The sequence below is a fragment of the Phycodurus eques genome, chromosome 5, assembly GCF_024500275.1.
Source record: "Phycodurus eques isolate BA_2022a chromosome 5, UOR_Pequ_1.1, whole genome shotgun sequence".
Classification (NCBI taxonomy): Eukaryota; Metazoa; Chordata; class Actinopteri; order Syngnathiformes; family Syngnathidae; genus Phycodurus; species Phycodurus eques.
Genome location: NC_084529.1, coordinates 1,233,393 through 1,254,798, shown reverse-complemented (window position 1 = coordinate 1,254,798; position 21,406 = coordinate 1,233,393). Strand labels below are relative to the sequence as shown.

General features: G+C 40.7%; 1 protein-coding gene across 3 annotated transcripts; it reads right to left on the bottom strand.

Moving 5' to 3' along the window:
* Window positions 1-2,953: 2,953 nt before the first annotated feature.
* Window positions 2,954-20,457, bottom strand: nap1l4a (nucleosome assembly protein 1-like 4a). Of its 3 annotated transcripts, XM_061676872.1 has the most exons (15): window positions 20,384-20,457; window positions 19,559-19,592; window positions 17,761-17,836; window positions 17,326-17,470; window positions 16,881-16,967; window positions 14,832-14,966; window positions 14,678-14,749; window positions 14,460-14,599; window positions 13,143-13,288; window positions 10,989-11,008; window positions 10,773-10,886; window positions 10,658-10,687; window positions 9,985-10,059; window positions 5,356-5,379; window positions 2,954-4,122 (listed from the first exon to the last, which is right to left on the bottom strand). In XM_061676872.1, exons 2-14 carry the CDS (start codon window positions 19,572-19,574, stop codon window positions 5,374-5,376), a joined length of 1,062 nt encoding a protein of 353 aa, XP_061532856.1. In that variant the 5' UTR covers window positions 19,575-19,592; window positions 20,384-20,457; the 3' UTR covers window positions 2,954-4,122; window positions 5,356-5,373. The 3 variants fall into 3 exon arrangements, with proteins under 3 accessions (XP_061532856.1, XP_061532854.1, XP_061532855.1); XM_061676870.1 differs by lacking the exon at window positions 5,356-5,379 and having other exon boundaries at window positions 2,955-4,122; XM_061676871.1 differs by lacking the exon at window positions 5,356-5,379 and having other exon boundaries at window positions 2,955-4,122; window positions 17,761-17,833.
* Between the last annotated feature and the right edge of the window lie 949 nt (window positions 20,458-21,406).

The following is a 21,406-nucleotide window of genomic DNA, read 5'->3' as shown; positions in this document are numbered from 1 at the left end:
ACAAAACACATTTAGACTGGTTGGGCGAACTCCCATGTACCCTCGAGGACCCTGCAGAGGGTGTAGAGCTGGTCCGCTGCTCCACGGCCAGGACGAAAACCACACTGCTCCTCCTGGATCTGAGATTCGACTTCCCGACGGACCCTCCTGTCCGGCACCCCTGAATAGACCTTACCGGGGAGGCTGAGGAGTGTGATCCCCCTGTAGTCGGAACACACCCTCCGGCCACCCCAGTCTGCCAATCCAGAGGCACTGTTCCCGATGTTCACGCGATGTTGCAGAGGCGTGTTAACCAGGACAGCCCGACAACAAATATATATATCAAATAATATGACAAAATCATACTCACCACTGATTTTTCAACATATTTTTAGTTATGTGCGAATTGCTGCAGACGTGTTATGAAAAAGTCAGTTGGCTGTGACAAGTTTTTTTCCTGGAAGCAACCAATCAGAGGACGGAAACATGCCGATGTCATCGAGAACTAACCTCGTTGCCCTGTGAGGACGAATTTGCACAGATGTCAACAAGAGTACTCAGTAAGTAAAGTACTGATAAGTGCAAAAGAAAAGAAAAAGTAATAAAAATAATAAAAGTACAAGTACTGAAGCTGCTCCCTTACTACCATTAAAAAAGAATTACATTTCATCATCCAATTAATGTCCTTTCCTAGACTGATGGATACACTCTCTGAAAGAGTTTTTTTTAAATGTTTCTTATTTTTTACAGTAGAGCGCCCATGTCGTATGTCGTCTGTGACTGAAAACCGTAAACATCATTATGTTTAATTTCCATCTGATCAAGAGGAAAACGGAACATAAGAGTCTTCGGATAGAATGAGATTCTTTGTTGGAATGAGGAATTATTAAACCCCCGCACGCAGCATCAATAGCACATTGTTCTGCGCCTTAACGCCGAATCACAAGGAGAAATGTCAGTCTCAAATTTCAATTTGCTGTGGATGATAAAACAGACCATAAACTATACGAAATGAAATGATAAAATACAGGATTAAAAGGTGCTTTGACGGAGGTTCTGGAGTTTGGACTTGGCTGTCATCTCGAGCTGAGGCAGGCCTGCTTTCTCACACTGTCACCTCAACTCGCCTCAAGTGTGAACGCACACAGCTGAGAAGTGATTCTGCACAAGGCGATGGGATAAGAAAGTAAAACATTTGGCTCGCTATATAGGACACAAGCCCGGCCCGCCTCCTTCTACACCTCCGGAAACCTCAGACCACTCGGCCGTATCTCCCGTGATGCATTACAAAGGTCTCTTAGAAGAGTGGACACACTCTTGTCTATCTCCGGGACAAGATTCCAGACATTCTGCTTCTCTTGCGTGATGCTTGGCAGCGCAGCAAATTCTTCAAGGGTGAAGTCTGCTTTGCTGTGAGTGAGGAAGACCATGGTCCACTCTTCCTTATGTCATCATGTTCTGCTTGTTGACGTTTGAGTGACATGTAAAAATGCTCAGTCGCCCCTGATGACAAGAACTCACGCTTTGGATGAATCGACTTGAAACACCCTCCCGTTACCCCTGAATCTTATTCGTCATTTTACAAAGACATCTTGGATAATTGCACGCTTGCGCGAAAGTATCCCCAGTGCAAAGCAAGGGCCATACAGGCATGCTCCGATAAGTTTGATCTGAATGAATCGGGGGGGGGAAGGTACTTGGCAGCAGGGACGTGCACAGGCGTTTTGGGGGGCAGCGGCTCAATTGAGGAAAAAAAGGCAACAAAAATAGGGTATCGCTGATTTACCTATTTCGATACCCTTGCACTCGTAATTGTTGAAGAGTTTATCACATGAGTAAGCAAGAACAAAAGAAGCTGAGACACCGTGTGTGTGATTTGTATGCTACTAGTCTAGCGTAAATATTTAGAATAAGTGACTGCACCAAGGAGATGTACTGTACATGGTGAAGTAAGACTTTTCAAATATAGCATTGAAATGTTTATTTTTTGCCCAAGATATAAATCATTTATCGGCCTTATTTAAATAAATGGTACTTTCAATTCAACCCAATCTTCACACAAAAATGAAACAAAAGACTCTCTCCATCAGCAAACAAACCCATATGCTCGAAACAGCAATTAGGCCAATGTATAGTTGTAAACGTTAGGTTCGGTGCAATCCACATTCCTCTCCTGCTCATTTTGTACATTTCCCTGAAAATCACTGCCAACGTCTCTCGTCCCTCACTTGTTGCTCTCCGTTTCTTTCTGCTCGTGTAATAAATAACGCTGGCATTTTATTCTCGCCCCGCATTGAGGGATTTGCTGCTCTTCGCTGTTTGCTGCCATTCCTCCTCCCTCCTTTTCTGGACAGGTTCTTCTTTTGGCATTTGGCTGCAGACAGGATTGAAATTCTTATTACTTTTGTGCTTCTTAATCTATGCAACAGAAAACATAATTTCCGGAATATATTAATGAAACATTATCAAAATGATGATTTTATTGCTCTCATTATTACTTAGAATTTGAATAATTAGATTATCGTTAGATATAATTAGAATTCTCTCCCATCACCTGGACATTGATTTTGACATGAACTTCTATTCAGTGTACCTTTCACATTTGAAGAGCAGCCGTCTCTCTTGATAAATTTCAGGATGGACTGCACTATAACCTTCACGTGAATTTGATCTCTCTCAATGTTTCGGTACATTTCGCACAACTTTGTTCTCGAACAAGATGAACGGCAGATCGGTGTTTGATACGCGGACCGACAAATATTTATCAAGACACTTGTATGCTTTTAGGTTCATCCTAAAATTTCACCCGAAAGCCAAATATCCCTAACTTTTTGCGAGTACCGTGAACTACTAGTCCTCCAGTCTCCGAAGTAGAAAATGTTTCCTGCAGTCTAATGTAACATGAAAACATCTAGTACCTAGCGGAGTTCACTTTAGTTTGACCTACAGCTAAATCCGTGAGCTCAGGACACTGAAAAGAACAGAAACAACTTTTCAACTGTGCACAACTTTAATAGAATATCTTAACTCTGTACAAATTGAAGAGAGTAAGCCAAGTTACGTTAAGGCCATTTGTAAGCACAGGACGCCGTGTGAGACATTTGAGGATGACAACCACGGCTCAGCTGCAAGCGACCGGCTCAATACGATCGAGAGAGAAGCGGCCGATTGGTTTACTGCTTCTGATGACCAGCCAACGGTGGAATCCACACCAAATAAATTCAATTTAAATGGTAGTACAAAATACATTGGCAACATGTTTTCAACAAAATGTTCAATAACAAACCCATATACAATAACAAAATATATTTGATCAACTTTAAATGTTGATTACAATGTGTAAGTGGGCAAACAAGTCAGAGAGAGAACATTCAATTTGGAGCAGAAAACACCCAAAAACAAAACGAAATGCGGTCACATAACGGGAAGGTCAAGAAGTGTTGTTCGTTCAAGTGCTCACGTTACGTTTAAATGCTTGTTTAAATCAACTACCCCACAACGATTTGAGGTTTAAAATCAGGGCATGGCAGTTTGTCGTTTCTTTAATGAGGTTAGCCTCCGCAACGTGGGTTGCTGAAATGCATACCGCTGCAAGACACCACAATAAATAATTCAACGGCAAGCACGAGTATGAAAACAAAACTAAATTAGTTATGCATTGTAACAAAAGGGGGGACGGGGGGAAGCCTCCAAAGCCCAGGCAAAAGTCAACTTAGTTCATCAGACAAATTCTGAAATTACGTTGATTTAACCGCCCCCCTAAAAAAATTTAAAAAAAAAATAAAAACCCTGAGTAACAGATTCATGACAACTCAAGTTTGTTCTTTTTTTCTTATGACGTGCTGAGATTTCTGGCAGTAATCCACTAAACTCCATCCTACTAAAAGATGGCAAGGGCGAGGACACTTCCCTGTTTAGAGGGTGACAAGAGGCCAAACATAGGAGGACAACGTGGGTAAAGGGGGGGGGGAGTCATGCACATAGCAAAAAGTTTGGTTTGTATCCCATTGCGTTCAGATGACCGTTCATAGAAGAGAGGCAGAAGGACGATGGGGGCTGCAAGAGGAGCACTTGCTGATCTGTGTCCACTGGTCACCGTGGTTACTGCTGCTTGCATTCAGCAGGCTGGGCGGGTACTACTTTCTGTGTGACACAAACATTACACTGTCAAGAAGGGGGTGGGGGGGGGGCAGGCGTTTGGCTAAAGGGACAGAAAATGGGTCTAGCTTAAACCTGATTTGCTGGGGTTTAGTGCAAACAGAGCAAAAAACAAACAAACAAAAAACCAACAAAAAAAAAAGAGTGCAGGGTTCCTACACATTTGGGATTTCAAAATTGCACACTTTTCCCCAGACACTAATTTGAAGAATTTTCAGGAAACAATTCAAATGCATTTGAGTACACATTCATTCTGATTCTTTATATGCCATTATCTCACCCAATAAACTGACACGCAGCGGAGGACGGTTGCCTCCGTTAAATCCATTAATTCCTTACAAAATTGTACACCTCAATTAACTCACTTAAACTGTCACTTGCCAAGGAAAACAATTACTGTAACAACCAATTAATTCAAAACAACAGAAGGGTTTAGTACAGATTTGTCAGTTTGTGCCAGGAAGCGTTTTAATCGCCTACTTGATTGATTTGATCCGTTACCCTCCTATTTAAAGCAGCGTCAACGCTTTGTCTCCTAACCTTTCCCTCAATTCCTCAGCAACAGCTCAGTCAAAGGTGTTGTAAGCACCAAATAATGAAAATGATTGAATCATAAAGTACTCTCTTAACTTCACTCATTTCTATCTTCAGAGGACTTTTAAGTTTACTTATCAGAAAATCTGACGGTCAGGTTGCGAGGTTTGCCTGCATAATTGAACGGCTAAGGGTGCCGTCCATTCATTTGGAACAATGTCACTATTTTTTTGACAGGAACTACTTGTGACGTTTGAAGGGTACACATCAGCTAATAATCTACACTGATGGACTCTTGAGCCAATGAGGAGTATGGCATAATACTGTGTGCTCTTTTTTTGTTTTACAATAGATAATATAGTCTTGTACACAATATTTGTCCATACAACAGTTTCCATTTCCCATACTTTTCTCAACCTGGAAATGTATTAAATGAAATTCCATACTTTTCCAGAATTGCGTAGGAACCCCAAGAGGGGGACACCCAAGATGTGAGTTGAGAATCACCAAAACACCTCCCTTGATGACAGAGAAACGTAAGCAAAAGAAGCGGGCGAAAAGGGATAGAATCTTAAAGGCAGTTTAAAATGGACCGAGAACATCGTGTGTGTGTGTGTGTGTGTGTGTGTGTGTGTGTGCTGGGGGGGGGGGGGGGGGGGGGGGGCATTGTTAGTTTTCCCTTACCTAGAAATGCATGACTGATTAGGCCTGTGGTGGGAGGAGAGACAATGTCATGCACACGTTTGACACTTTCATAAATCAAGCAGGCTGTCACTACACACGAGGACAACATTCAACATATTAAAAAAACTCACGAAACCGCCCTGAACAGAAATGATGGTACCCTTAATTGACTATTTTCTTGCACAACCTTTTGAGTTGTATGACGTTTAATGAGACTACTGCACCCCGGTGGGTATTTTGGCCCACTCTTTGTGAGCAAACTGCTCCAGTTGTCTCAGGTTTGACAGGTGCTTTTTCAAGACCAAGTTTCAGCTCTTTCCACAGATGTTCAATAGGATTTAGATCAGGACTGATCTTTTCCCATCTTTTACTCTTAGCCATTGTTTTTATTTAATTTGTAATTTTTTTTTTAAAAGATGTTTTGGGTCATTATCCTCTTGCAAGACCCATGACCTATGACTCAGGCCAAGCGTTCCGACACAGTGCAGCAGAATTCTGCTGACAAACACCCTGGCAGTCTTGATTTTATTGGACCCTGCTCAGACTCAAGACACCCTTTGCCAGATGTGGCAAAAACAGCCCCTCCATGTTTCACAGTTGGACAGTGTTCTTTTGAAATGAGCAAAGCTTGCCGTCTGTCCCCAAAATGTGTGTAAGTGATGTACGTGCCGCACCAGGTACCCTCAAGGGAATGAGCTTTTCAATGTATCCCCAGTCTTCTCTTTATTCTGGCCCACGTCCTCTGTAACAATCTGCTTCTGAACTGTCACACACTTTCCATGGTATGATAAAAGATAAGGTACAATATACTGTGTGCAGTCTCAAAAGCCTATACACACACACGCCGTTCAGGGCAACCATAGATCAAATCAAGTCATTTTTTTGCAACGGTCCATTCTAAATTGGGGTTGGCTGCATCGCATGGTGTGCGGCGGGCCTAAGAGAAAGTAAGACGATGGATGCGTAGAACAACAATCAGAAAGTCTAGGGCAGTGATTCCCAACCAGTGTGTGTTTGTGTGAGAGATCAGGTGCCACACAGAATATTGACCAATTTCACTTAACTGGTTTCAAAAGTACAACCCCAATTCCAATGAAGTTGGGATGTTGTGTTAAATAAAAACAGAATACAATTTGCAAATCATGTTCAACCCATATTTAATGTTCAAATTGATAAACTTGATTGTTTTTCGCAAATAATCATTAACTTAGAATTTTATGGTTACAACACATTCCAAAAAAGCTGGGACAGGCTCATGTTTACCGCTGTGTTACATCACCTTTTCTTTTAACAACATTCAATAATTTGGGACACCAACTGTTGAAGCGTTGGAGGTGGAATTCTTTCCCATTCGTGCTTGATGTACAGCTTCAGCTGTTCAACAGTCAGGTGTCTCCGGTGTTGTAGTTTACCCTTCATAATGCGCCACATATTTTCAATGGGAGACAGGTCCGGACTGCAGGCGGGCCAGTCTAGTCCCCGCACTCTTTTACTACGAAGCCACGCTGTTGTAACACGTGCAGAATGTGGTTTGGCATTGTCTTGCTGAAATAAGCACGGGCGTCCATGAAAAAGACACTGCTTGGATGGCAGCATATGTTTCTCCAAAACCTGTATGTACCTTTCGGCATTAATGGTGCCTTCACAGATGTTTAAGTTACCCATGCCATTGGCACTAACACAGCTGCATACCATCACAGATGCTGGCTTTTGAACTTTAATAGAGCATAGTAGAGTTTCAAGTTGCACTTACGGATGTAGCGCCGAACTGTATTTACTGACGTTAGTTTTCTGAAGTGTTCCTGAGCCCATGCGGTGATATCCTTCACACATTGTCAGTTTTTGATGCAGTGCCGCCCGAGGGATCGAAGGCCACGGGCATTCAATGATGGTTTTCGGCCTCGTCGCTGACATGCAGTGATTTCATGCAGTGATTTCTCTCTTTGTTCACAAAGAGGTGAACCTCGCCCCATCATTGCTTGTGAATGACTGAGCAATTCAGGGAAGCTCCTTTTCTACCCAATCACGGCACCCACCTGTTCCCAATGAGCCTGTTCACCTGTGGGATGTTCCGAACAGGTGTTTAATGAGCATTCTTCAACTTTCTCAGTCTTTTTTGCCACCTGTCCTAGCTTTTTTGGAACGTGTTGCAGCCATAAAATTCTAAGTGAATGATTATTTGCTCAAAACAATAAAGTTTATCAGTTTGAACATTAAATATCTTGTCTTTGTAGAGTATTCAATTAAATATAGGTTGAACATGATTTGCAAATCATTGTATTCTGTTTTTATTTATGGTTAACAACATCCCAACTTCATTGGAATACATAGGCCCTGACTTAAGACAAAGTACATAATTGAGACAATTAATTTTAGTATATAAACACTGTCATTTGCTTGGTGGTGTGTGACTTTTTGAATGTAAAGGGGTTAGGAAACACTGACCGAGAGAGTAATCTGACTGGATGCTTGGTTTTTCTGAAAAGGAACCAGGACGACTGCTCCGTGTAAAGGAAAGAATGAATGGGCCCGTCCGTGTATCGTGAGATTTTGAGTGAAAACCTCCTTTCATCAGCAAGGGCATTGAAGATCAAACATGGCTGGGTCTTTTAGCATGACAATGATCCCAAACGCACCGCCGGGCAAGGAGGAGTGGCTTCGTAAGAAGCATTTCAAGGTCCTGGAGTGGTCGAGCCAGTCTCCAGATCTCCAGACCTCGGTCTTGCTCACCAAGTCTTAATAGGCTATATGTAGTAGTTTGTACGTTTCCCCACGTTTTTGTTCACATATATTGCCGTGCACTTCTGTTGTCCACCCAATGTCTACATTCCTGTACAGTACCTCCAAAACTCTGCTGCAGCAATAATGCTCTTCACAAAACTGTCAATTGAGAAATTCTATTCACAAATTCAACATAAGTTATAACATTAGAAACTGCTGCTAACAAATATTACTGCCTACTAATAGTGATTTGCTTGAGTCCAAAACTTCAAGTCAAGTCAGAAAGGCAGGAACACTCTTTAGGCAACGCAGGATTAGAAACAGCCAAGTAACAATCAGGATTTACTGTGCAGCCTGTGTCATACGTTTTTATTTAGTAGACATTACGTGAAGAGATGAAAGTATGCATGATGATTTATTTTTGCAGCGATATCGAGTGAACCTATCTTGTTATTTCATTTCTGGGACTAATGGAATGTAATTGCAGAGGTCTATGTTTTAACGTGGGTTAGAATCGTTATTCCCTCTCTGTGTGATGTTCACTCACCCACGACTTTCCACTCAGTAGAACACCACTAAAGAGTGATACTGCTACAATATTGAGAACTTGGGGTAATGGCCACGCACTTGTAATATGGCTCGCAAGCAGTTAACCTAACTCGCTAGCTTAGGCTAATGCTTGCACTAATGTTTCTGTCAACATGCCGGTGTTCTGTCAATTTCCGCTCTAGCAGAGGTCACTCACTCCCGAGGTCCAGAGTCCGGACCCAGAAGCAGTCCCACACGGACCCACAGCATAGCCCAGAAAAGCAAGTTGATGATTCAAGACATATGGGGTGCTTTCATTTTATGCGATAAGCATTACAATTTATAGGCTTTACGGTAGAGATGAACCGTACTGACCAATCACAAACGAGTTCAGCCAGCCTTCAGTTAATCAAATCTACATCTCAGGCAGTAATCACGAACTGCGCACAGACCAGACAGACGATGAAACGTAGCAGGGGAGAGAGAAAGACCAGAAAATAATCGATGAAGGAAGAGAACATCTGGAACAAATGCCGCTTAAAATGAAACGGAAAATCATTTTTGTCGTCATTTTGACGTGGGAATTTATTAAAAGTGCATTATGTGGAACCCCAAATATGAAGAAAAACAAATGTTTTGAACAAACATAACATCTAAAAGTTAAATACTAAGATTTGTTAAATTAAAATATGTAAAATTGTTTGAGATTTCAATGTGCCAAAATCCCACACAGAAAAGGGGAAACTCAAACTTTGATTTTTCTGAAGTTAAGCACTTTATTTGAACAGATCTTTGTTTCATTTAGCTCTTATTCTAAAATGCAGCCCTATTTTTACTTGGTAAATGAGAGAACATTGCAGTTATCATATTTGGTTACCCACCCAGGTAGAATTTGTAAAATGTGTACAATTCTTTAAAGAAAACGAAGGATCAGGCAAAACACAATTTTATTTTTAACGGGATTCAAAGTAAACTAAAGCATTTCAGAAATGCACACGCAAAACAAAAAGATGGTCCTTGTTCAGTCAGTCATTCAGAAAAAAACGTGTGCATATGTTCATGAGAATAAAGTTGATTCCATTTATACTTTTATCTTTTATGTTCTAAGTTACAGCTGTACTTTACCTATTTTCATCTGACTGTTTTACGTTTGTTGACTGCCTGCAGTTAGCTGGGATAGGCTCCCTCGTGAGGATAAGCGGTGTAGAAAAGGGATGGATGTTTTAGAATATGATCTAGAAATCTTAGGGTCGTGATAGACCAATACAAATCCGGGTTACATCGCCGCTTTTGGCACAGAACTTTGTTGTAAACCCAGGACTCCTTGTGCTGACAAAAGAAAACAAGAAGTGATCATATAATGTATGGATTCATACAGACCTTCGGGTCAAAGTCGTCGTCGTCATCGTCGTCGTCGTCGTCGTCATCGTCGTCGTCACCCTCATCATCTTGCTCCTGTTATACATAAACAAAAACAAAAAGTTACGATGAAGTCAAGCCAGGATATCTGCAGGTTTAGGGAAGTCCAACAAAATAGGTTTGAATAACTTTAAGACCTTTAATCTAGACAAACAGGGCTCAGTATCGTTATCACATTATTTTTCCAAAAATTAATACAAACTAGGGCTGGGCGATTACAGAAACAATTTTTTTTTGGATTGATATTGAAATCAAGATTAATTAGCCCCAAGCAACTAGCTAATCGTGGCGAGCTTCCTCAGGCGCATAACAGATTCACTCCTTTAGCTAGTCCCATTCCTCCTCAGTCTACCGGTTACTGTATGTTAGTCATAGGTGACTCCAGCCACTAAACTGTATTCCTGGGGCCAGAGCACAAGACATTGTGACGCTAGCCTAAGGTAGCTCATTTGCAAAATGACTTAAATTGTGACGATTTTGATCATCCATGTAATCGTGACGAGTCGACTAATCTTGGCAGCCTTAGACAACTAAACTGAAACTGTCAAAACTTTTTTTTATAAGCTGAATATGGATACAGCTCTTTCATTGTGCAGTGAATGTGGCCAATGAGTTAACAAGAAAATTGACAAACCTCATCGCCTTCTTCTAGTTCCTCATCAAACTGTATTAAAAAATAAAAATAAAAAAAACTGAAATCAGTCATCAGGTCATGTTAATTCCAGCAAGAATCACATCTTTAGACTCACGCTCTCATCATCTTCCATTGCCTCTCCAGTGAAATACAGCACTGCTCTGGGAATTATTCTCTCACGGAACAAATGACCAATCTCAAAGTCAAAAGCTAGTTCAGAGTCCTCGTCCTCGAGGCACACACACAAAAAAAGAAGTTAAATATAGTACAGTTAACAGTATGATGGATGCCAGACAATCTAACTGCTAAGACAATTATGATCTCAACTCACCATTTCATCATCTGGTGAACCTGTGGAGGAATAAAATATGTAGAATTATCTTTTTAAAATCACAGCAAAGAAGTCACAATGGATTTTGGAAGAATTGCTAATGTGGAACTCCCAACTGTTGCACAAGTGACTACAAATTTCAAGTTTTTAAAATTTTGTTTCAAGCAGCTTCCATAATAATTGCATCCCTCCTCATGTGCACTACTTCCACAAACATGGCTGTGAACGCAGTGGCACGAGTTTACAAAAGCAGTCAGTGTTGCCAAATGAGCAACTTTCCTTTAGTGACTAGCTCTTTTAAAAAGAGATGCCAAGTGTTCCGATTTCGCTGTATTTTGTTAGTCAGTTGCCAGATGACGTGTGAAAGGTTCTGATCAGAACATGCGCACCATCTTGAGTGTACGCTGCAGTAGGTATGATCACGTTTGATGTGCACATAACACTGCTTGTGATTAGCTGACAGAAGGAATAAAGCACTTCAGCGCAACTTCTGATTGGCTCACAGAAATCCACTGTCCCAATTTCAGTTTTGCTTTCAAGATGGTAACTTCAAACAACTCGCAGATAGCTCCTTGCCTTGTGTATTTTTTTTTTTCCCAAAGAATTATTCTGAAGTTAATCACTTTATTTCAACATATACTTTCTTTAATTTACTTGCTCTTATTTTGAAATTCACTGCCTTACTTTTAATTAGTAATCGAGAAAACACAGTTGTGCTCATGTTTGATTACGCAGGCAGAATTTGTAAGATGGGTGCAATTCTTTAAAGAAAACATGAAGGGCGAGGCAACTTTTTATTTTTATTTTAATGGGATTCAAATTAAACTCAAGCAGTTAAGAAAAGCATCATCAAAAACAAAGAAAGAAATTAATGATGGCTGTTGTTCAGTCATATTTAAAAAAACAAACAAACAAAAAAACATTTTACAAATTTTGCCAGGATATGTAAACTTATTAGCACAACTGTACATATTATGCAGTCATACGTACGTATCCCTTGTCATATTAGAATGAAAGTGTACACCTCTCATAACCTCTAGGTGGCAGCGGTATATTGGAATGAACGTGTACAGCTTTTTCCATAAACTCTAGATGGCGGCATACATTTATAAAATGGGAAAGTTTTTTCATTTTCCCCTATGTCTGTAACGCACACCACTCCACTAACTTGACATTTTTGGGGGGGAAGAAATATATATATATATACATACACACATATATATACATACACATACATATATACATACATACATACATATATATATATATATATACACATATATATATATATACATACATATATATATATATACACATACATATATATATATATACACATACATATATATATATATATATATATACACATACATATATATATATATACACATACATACATACATACATATATATACATACATACATACATACATACATATATATACACATACATACATACATATGTATGTATGTGGTAGGTATGTGGTAGGTTGAAGACTAAATTGTCCATAGGTGTGAATGGTTGTTCATATGTGCCCTGCAATTGGCTGGCGACCAGTTCAGGGTGTACCCTGCCTCTCATCAAAGTCAGCTGGGATAGGCTCCAGCACACCTGCATTTCTACTGCAAATGAAGGTTTTTCTTTTTACAATTCAATCGTAAAATAAAGGTTTGTTCTTCATATTAATTCATCATAACATTTAGGCATGGCCTACAGGAAAGTTTATTTTTTGGCTGTATCCCAATGTTTTGACTATACACAGAATGTACACACACTGACTTGTGTTGCTGCTTAAATACATTAAGAATTAATGGGGGGTTGCACCAGTTTGTCTGGGACCTACAACAAAGTTGACAAATGTCCAGCGTTATAGCAGCGTTCATAATCTACCCAGACACAGCCCACTTTAAATAAGGTCAAAATGTGGCGACCCCTGGTGTTGAGTTTAACTTTGAGCAGTGAGTTGCTTGTGAGCAAGTGTGGACATGTAAAATGTTAGCTCCTCCCATTAGAGTTTGTCTGCTCAAAGCATGCAAACAGCTTGCTCAAGCTACCAAACTCGTCCATTAAGAATTGATAAATACTGTATTGCTTTGCTTAAAGTAATACAGAAACAAGTGGTGAATGTGGCTACGCACCTGCTCTGCACTCACCTTTGACGGGGTTGAAGAAGTTGAAAAAGGACAGGTTGGTAACCTGTTTGGTGACTGTACGGACAGTGCCACGACCTTTGTGCTTCTGCTTCTTCTTGATCGTTTTTACAGTCACATCCTTTCCCTTGTGCCAATCTATCACGCAGCTGCAGGCGGCAAGAACAAGGTAATTTATTCATAGCATTCTATTAGTTATCGTAGACAACCACATTACCACATTGTACCCCACAGGGCATCCTCCAATTGTTTCGTGTGCCCGTAGAATATGCTCTATGCACCATTAATGTAAAAATAATATATATGTATATTTGTCTGCCAACATCTGTATGACTACCACTACAGGGTAATTCAAGACATACCTCAAATACAGTAACATTTCAGTTTTCATTGACTGTTGAACATTCATTAATTCAACAATGTCAACTACCGTGAGTGTATTTTACAATGGTCAAGTATGCACACTCTTTGAGCCGTAACCTTATCTTGGTGGGGGTGTTTGCGTGTCCCAATGATCCTAGGAGTTCATCTGTTGGGGGCTTTATGGCCCTGGTAGTGTCACCCAGGGCAAACAGAATCTAGGTGAGGGACCAGACAAAGCACAACTAAAAGACCCCTATGAAGATCCACTTTTTTTTACAAGATCAAAATTACAGTCCTTTAATAAGCTTCTAAAAAAAAAATTCCGGGTGGGGGGCCCCGTGTCCTGACTCTTGTTATTGCCAATGCACCAAATAGCAGCTCAGAGGACCAACCCTCTTGGGAGGTCCTTGGAAGGGTTGCTGGAGAGCACTCCTGCTGGGGACTTCCTTGTTCTGCTGAGGGACTTCAATACCCACATGGGTATTGCTAGCGAGACCTTGGAAGGGCATGAACGCTAGGGAGGACCGCCGCCCCACCCAAGCACCAGCATCACTACCCACAATTTCAAGGACTTTGCACAACCGGAGCAAACATTTTCTTAAAGCATCTTTTCGCCACTGACTGTTTTCTGCTCCTTGGTCCGCTGTTGCTTTCGTCACGTCACGTGTCTGTTTTGTTGAACAACTGTGAGGTTTGTCACCTTTTGATGACATATAGGCCAGAAAAGTGCAAACAGTGTGTTCATACTGCACTTGTATCAGTTACATATACGATTTATAGCCACGTATCAAAGATGCCTGGGGCGGACATGAAAAAATAAAAATAAAATCCAAGGCACTGTTCCCAATAAACATACGTCAATCTGGGAAAGGCAAAAAAAAATTTAAAAAAAATAAAATAAAATTCTGAAGCCCAAAGGACAATGTAAGGAGCCTCCCAAGCGCACTCAAGTCTCACCCGCCACAGTCGATGATCTCTGGGCCCTCGAATGAGAAAGGCTCTGAAGCATCAGGCTCACACTTCATTTTGTAGACTTTAGTGAGGACTGCATTGGCAAAGTAGCTGTTGGGCTCAAAGTGGAACTCTAGTGTAAAACTCTGAAAGACCAAAAGAAAATTAGAACATTTGCTAGAACATTTAAAAGCTGTGTTTTCACTGAACACATCAATACTGACCATGGGCTGTCCTGGCTCAGAAAACTTGACTTGAATATCTTTCAGGTGCTTGAGGATGGGCTCGTCGTGTTCCTAGCAGAAAACAAACAGTTCAGACAAAAGTTAAAAAATGTGGTGCGAGGATTCTGGCAGCTAAGTAAATAGTTAAATATACTTGTATCATGTCAGTGAGCATGTCTGCGTTCCTGAATATGGTGAGCCAGAAGTCCGGGATGCCTTTTGGGTCTTCCACTGGTGCAGCATCTTCCTTCTTGGCAGGCTCGAGAGCTAATTTTTTCTTTACCTGCTCCTGTAGCAAGAGGACAGAAATATTAAGTCAAAAATCTGAGCAAATTTATTTCAGAAATCTGTGTCAAACCTTGCATTACTCAGTACCAAAGAAGTAGCTCTCAGTTTGAAAAAGGTTGGTGACCCTGCTGTATAATAGAGAGGCTATATTTCAAGGACTTTTTATTTTACTTAACTTTAATAAAGAACCAAGAGACTGTTACCCTGCATACAGCCATATGAATTTTTCACAATTACTAAAATCCCTGACTTAAGTACTGTAATTTCTCATGTATAATATGCTCGAGTAATTTTACTCCGAAAATAGGGAAAACCCTCCTTCCTATGTATAATGTCCATCCATGACTTTTATCCATTGATACATTTATATCCAATAAATGTTCGTGCTGATGCCCTCCTAATTTTTTTCTCTCATCAAGTTGGATCACTATCATTAATACTAAGGTGTGTGTGTGTGTGTGTGTGTGTGTGTGTGTGTATATATATATATATATATATATATATATATATATATATATGCGGCTTAGCAGAGGTATTTGCCACCTCCCACTTAACTATTGGGACATCAGCTGGCCACGTGCCCAGATAACACGTTCACTCCTGGTGCAAGATTAAAAAAATAGGAAACAAATAACGCTGCAGAGGGGGAACAACACACAAGATCGATTAACATTCACATTATTACTATTTATGGGATAAGGGGACTAACTGACTTGAAACAGCATTTTAACGACACAAGGGGGCTAGGCATGCTGGGACATCCTCTGACAGCAAGCCGCCATGATAACGACAACAATGACATAAAAAAAAACACTAGTAGCTCGCTATCAGAAGATTACCCAGGATGCCTAGCGCCGTTGTATAGTTGTTAAAATGCTTTTTTTTTTTAATGTCGGTTAGTGCCATAACACCATGAATAGATGTAATATTTTAAATGTTAATTCAGCATATGCATGTTATGGGCAGATGGCCTCTCTAGCTTTCAATACGTTGTGCAAGTCGGCTGTCGTGCCAATGGTCACGTGGGAGGTGGAAAATACCTCCGCAATACTACAGTGTCGAAACTAAACAAGAGTGCATCATGGCCTCAATACTTACAATATAGGACTAGATGATTTATAACATTTGAAATGTGAACCTAAATATGTAAATTGATAAATCACAAGATTTAAAACTAATTGACGCATTGTCGCAAAACATCTCATATACCACATTTCACTTTAAAGGAATTTAACTTTTACTATGCCCATGTTTAATACACACCATTGACTTGAAGATTTTGGGGGAAATCACTGTGCATTATACACGAGAAATTACATTGCCTGTGCACACTTGCAGTAACAAAGTCACGATCGAATGTTATAACAACTCGTTTGATGCTAAATTTCATTAGCTCGTCAATAGTGTTTTTCATTCATTGTGTGTTAGCGTCGAACTAGTGATTTTTGTGGACAAAAACGAAGAAACGAGGTCTGTAATGTATTTGAACATTCAATAGGTGAAATGATTTTTAGTTTTACAGTTAACTTCAACTAGAGTGTCAAGAAACCACTAAGGAGGCGACCTTTACTCTTTCTGCTTGCTACTATGCTAGCACCTTAGCAACCTGTTGTGATCACATGGGCTCTGCTATATAGAAGTGCTGGAGCGGAAAATCGGATCGGCATACCGGTACTTATAGCAGACGTTCTTCAGAACACAAGTTCGAACTAAATCAACAGCGCTTGCCCATCCCAAACATGCACTAGATGCTAGCATTTGTTTTCCTCACATTTTGACTGAAGTGTGTCAGAGATCTTAATTTAGTAAAACACCTGGAAACTTGGTGAAAAATGGATAGTGTCTCCTTTAGTAGTAGTAAGAGTTATACTAGCAGGAGCAAGAGTTATACTGACAGAAAGAAAGCGCTACTTACAGTTAGCTCCTCGTCCTCATCTTTGTCACTGCTCCACTCACATTCAGCATCTGTGGGTTCCACTGTACCCGTGATAAAATCTCTTCGCTGTGAAAGACAACACACACGACAATGACCATTATTGACTCAGACATGCAGAAACCAAAGTAATGAAAAGGTGACCAAAAATTAAATAAATACATAAATAAAAAGTCGAAGGGTCTGGGGGGGAAATCCCCCGCAGAGGTTTTTATTTGAACATAAATTAAGCAATCTGGAAGACTCTGAAGAGTACAATAAGAAAACAATAATTCTTCACGAAGCAAAACTTATTTACACCGCTCTACATGATGTACAAATTTAAGATTAAAATACAATTTGCGTAATTTCACACACACACTGGGTCAGTCGGGAGCGCAAAAAAATAAAATAAATAAATTACAAATAGGTGTGCCATCACAGGTACCTTGTCATATAATGGTCGATAGATGTCAGCATACTTCCTCTCCAGTTCATGGACCTCCTCGTAAAATTTGGCTTCAATGTGGGCAGACTGCACCTGAAGCCTTTTCAAGGCATGCACTCGCCTCTTCACCGCTTTGGGAAGCATACTATATGGCAGACGGCATAGCAAACGAGTTTTGAGGAGGCACTGATGTGAATTTGTCATCCTTCAATCTTCAAAACAAACAATACGCTCAATATACATAGTCAACAACACCAAAACATTTCCAGTGACTAACAGCACATGCAGTGTTGCTTTTGGAGTACAGTCAAACTACTTTACGACATTGAGCCACACTGATAGTATAGCATGGGTATGGGAACAAACCCATGACCTCGCCCCTAGTCTTATGTAATTGATGCATTTTCATGTAACCTTCAATGCAACTGAACCAACCTTTCCAACGCATGATAGTTCACAGGTTTGTCCATCTGCCCGGCAGGAGTCTGCAATCCCGGCTCCCCTTTAGCTGCTTAATAAACACAGTACATGAGGATGCATTTACAACCCAATTCCAATGAAGTTGGGACACTGTGTTAAAAACAAATAAAAACAGAATACAATGATTTGCAAATCATGTTGGACCTATATTTGATTGAATACACTACAAAGACAATAGATTTAATGTTCAAACTGATCAACTTTATTGCTTTTAGCAAATCATGAACTTAGAATTTTATGGCTGCAACACGTTCCAAAAAACCTGGGACAAGGTCATGTTTACCACTGGGTTACATCACCTTTTCTTTTAACAACATTCAATAATTTGGTTTTGGGAACTGAGGACACTAACTGTTGAAACTTTGTAGGTGGAATTCTTTCCCATTCTTGCTCGATGTACAGCTTCAGCCGGTCAACGGTCCGGGGTCTCCGTTGTCGTATTTTACGCTTCATAACGCGCCACACATTTTCAATGAGAGACCGGTCTGGACTGCAGGCGGGCCAGTCTAGTCCGCGCACTCTTTTACGACGAAGCCACGCTGTTGTAATACGTGCAAAATGTGGTTTGGCATTGTCTTGCTGAAATAAGCAGGGACGTCCATGAAAAAGACATTGCTTGGATGGCAGCATGTTTCTCCAAAACCTGTATGTACCTTTCAGCATTAAGGGTGGCTTCACAGATGTGTAAGTTACCCAATGCCATTGGCACTAACACAGCCCCATACCATCACAGATGCTGACTTTTGAACTTTGAATCCATAACAGTCCGGATGGTTCTTTTCCTCTTTGGCCCGGAGGACACGACGTCCACAATGTCCAAAAACAATTTGAAATGTGGACTGGTCGGACCACAGAACACTTTTCCACTTGGCATCGGTCTATCTTCGATGAGCTCGGGCCCAGAGAAGCCGGCGGCGTTTCTGGGTGTTGTTGATAAATGGCTTTTGCTTTGCATAGTAGAGTTTCAAGTTGCCCTTACGGATGTAGCGCCGAACTCTATTTACTGACATTGGTTTTCTGAAGTGTTCCTGAGCCCATGCGGTGATATCCTTTACACATCGATGTCGCTTTTTGACGCAGTACCGCCCGAGGGATCGAAGGTCACGGGCATTCAATGTCGGTTTTCGCCCTTGCCGCTTACATGCAGTGCTTTCTCCAGATTCTCTGAACCTTTTGAAGATAGTATGGACCGTAGATGATGAAATCCCTAAATTCCTTGCATTTGTACGTTGAGGAACATTGTCCTTAAACTGTTGGACTATTTTCCTCACGTACTTGTTCACAAAGAGGTGAACCTCACCCCATCTTTGCTTGTGAATGACTGAGCAATTCAGGGAAGCTCCTTTTCTACCCAATCGTGGCACCCACCTGTTCCCAATGAGCCTGTTCACCTGTGCGATGTTCCAAACACGTGTTTGATGAGCATTCTTCAACTTTCTCAGTCTTTTGTGCCACCTTTTTGGGAACGTGTTGCAGCCATAAAATCCTAAATTAATGATTATTTGCTAATCAAGTTGACCAGTTTGAACATTAAATATCTTGTCTTTGAATATAGGTTGAACATGATTTGCAAATCATTGTATTCTGTTTTTATTTATGTTTAACACAACGCCCCAACTTCATTGGAATTGTGGCTGAATATGATGTACTGTAGATGCATGCGATCCACGAGGTCAAATGTTTTTGGAACAATAATTGTGTATTAAGACAACGAGGGTGTACAATACCGATTAGTTTAAGAAGTTATATTCACCTTTAGTGACATCCATTAGAGTTGCTGCTCCTTCCTGTGATTACAAAAAGGTCAATCGAACACGAGTAGCTAAAGTGAAAGAGTTGAACTTCCCTCACCAAATCACTCAAGAATATCATTTATCGATGTCGGACTTTCACAAACATTCGCACGCCCAAGCTCGCCGGTCGCTGACTCATGAGGTCCGACATGTGCCACAAAGAAAAAAGTACGTTATGACAAAGCGGGCCACGCTTGAGCAAACAGGTGTGACGGGCAGTGAGTGGCAAACAAGCGCAGGCCGATGACGCGCCGACACGCTGCTGGCAGCCCAGCTTGCCGACGACGAACAAGTTAGCGTCTAACTCGCGAGTGAAAGTGACAGTCACGCAGTAGCAACAAAACAACACAAACTACACCATTTCGAACGTTTGACACGTTTGACAGCAATTCAAGTGCTAGCTGACGAACAACAAAGTCCGAGGTAACGTGCTGTGCCCGATTAACGCTGACAGAGTAGGAGGGGGTGGGGGGAATTCATAATTCTGTAACATTCATAAACGTCGGGTAGGGTCAGTAACAGTAAAATATTGACTTTATGACTACGTCACGCTTGCATTGTGTGAACAAGGTAGAAGAAGAAAAAACTGCCCGATCAAAATACAGCTGTTAGCTCTTTGCGAGCAGCGTTGAGAAGCTCGTTACTTGTTGGCTATCGTGCTAGCGCTCCCTCTGCAGTTGCTAAAAGTGGAGGCAAAGTAACTTGAAATCTTTTCAAGAGTGCGATAGCTTACTTAGCACCGATTAAAGGATTGGATTTGATTTGTGTTGTTGTTTTGTTTTTACCTGTAACGTTTGGCGAGCGAGTCGCAGCCCTCACGCGTCTTCGATTTTTCTTCTTTGGTGTGACTGAACTGATATTTCAGCGACGTACTACTGCCCTCTACCGAGTCATATTAATATGACTTTGTGACCCCGGACAAGCGGAAGGAAATGGATGGATGGTTGCATTGTTTTGATTATTCATGCGTGGTTATTAACTTTGATGAGAAAATTGGTGTAGTTTTTTTTTTTTGCTTTGTTTTCTCATCTATCAATAAACATGTAAATATGGATTCCCCCCCCCCCCCCCATGATGGTAAAGATGATGATGATGATGATGATTTAGCTATTCACTCAATGATCGCATTGCATTTCAAGGAGAATCCACATGATAATGACGTCATTTAGTAATGAACGTTTCGTTTGAATCTAATCCACTCTGCATTTGAAGCTATTTCGATCTATTATTTTTCTTTCGAGTCAAGGAAGTTAAAAGGAATCTTCCTCATGCTATGCGATGCTAATGTGAACTTGCTGTCACAGACCCGTTTCCAGGCCTCACTAAGTATAGCCGACCGCAAACAAACTAAAATCAATCAAGCAATGAATTTAAAGCTTCTTTTTTTTCGAAACCTGTTTTGGTAACATTTTAACTCAGTTTCATTTTTTTTTTCTATTTAATTGTACAATAGACCTCATAATAATTCAAATGTGAAACGTTGCGAACACACATCTGTATTATTATTTTTTGGGGGGGGGGGGGGGGTTTGTCTAGAAAATGTGTTCTTTACAGAAATAGCATATTCCGTAAAAGGCATAATGTCACTAAAATCAGGACCTCTTTCTGTTTGCTATCAACTGCTGCAACGTGCGCACACTTGAGAGGAAGTGACAGTACTGGGGTCCCTCAGGGTATGATTGTGGTGACCAGGCTTTGTGCCTGTCACAGTGTGACATTTACCAGAACAGATCTGTACTCGGAGAAGAAATCAAATGTGATTGTAGCAATTTGGATCGAGCCACGGATGTAGACAAATGTTAGACTAA

What these genes read in the sequence shown, in the direction of transcription:
- nap1l4a (XM_061676870.1), bottom strand. An exon ending in CAATGGAAGATGATGAGAGC is followed by an intron (nt 10,688 to 10,772) that starts GTGAGTCTAAAG and finishes TTTTTAATACAG; the next exon opens with TTTGATGAGGAACTAGAAGA. An exon ending in ACGACGACTTTGACCCGAAG is followed by an intron (nt 4,123 to 9,984) that starts GTCTGTATGAAT and finishes TGTGTCACACAG; the next exon opens with AAAGTAGTACCCGCCCAGCC.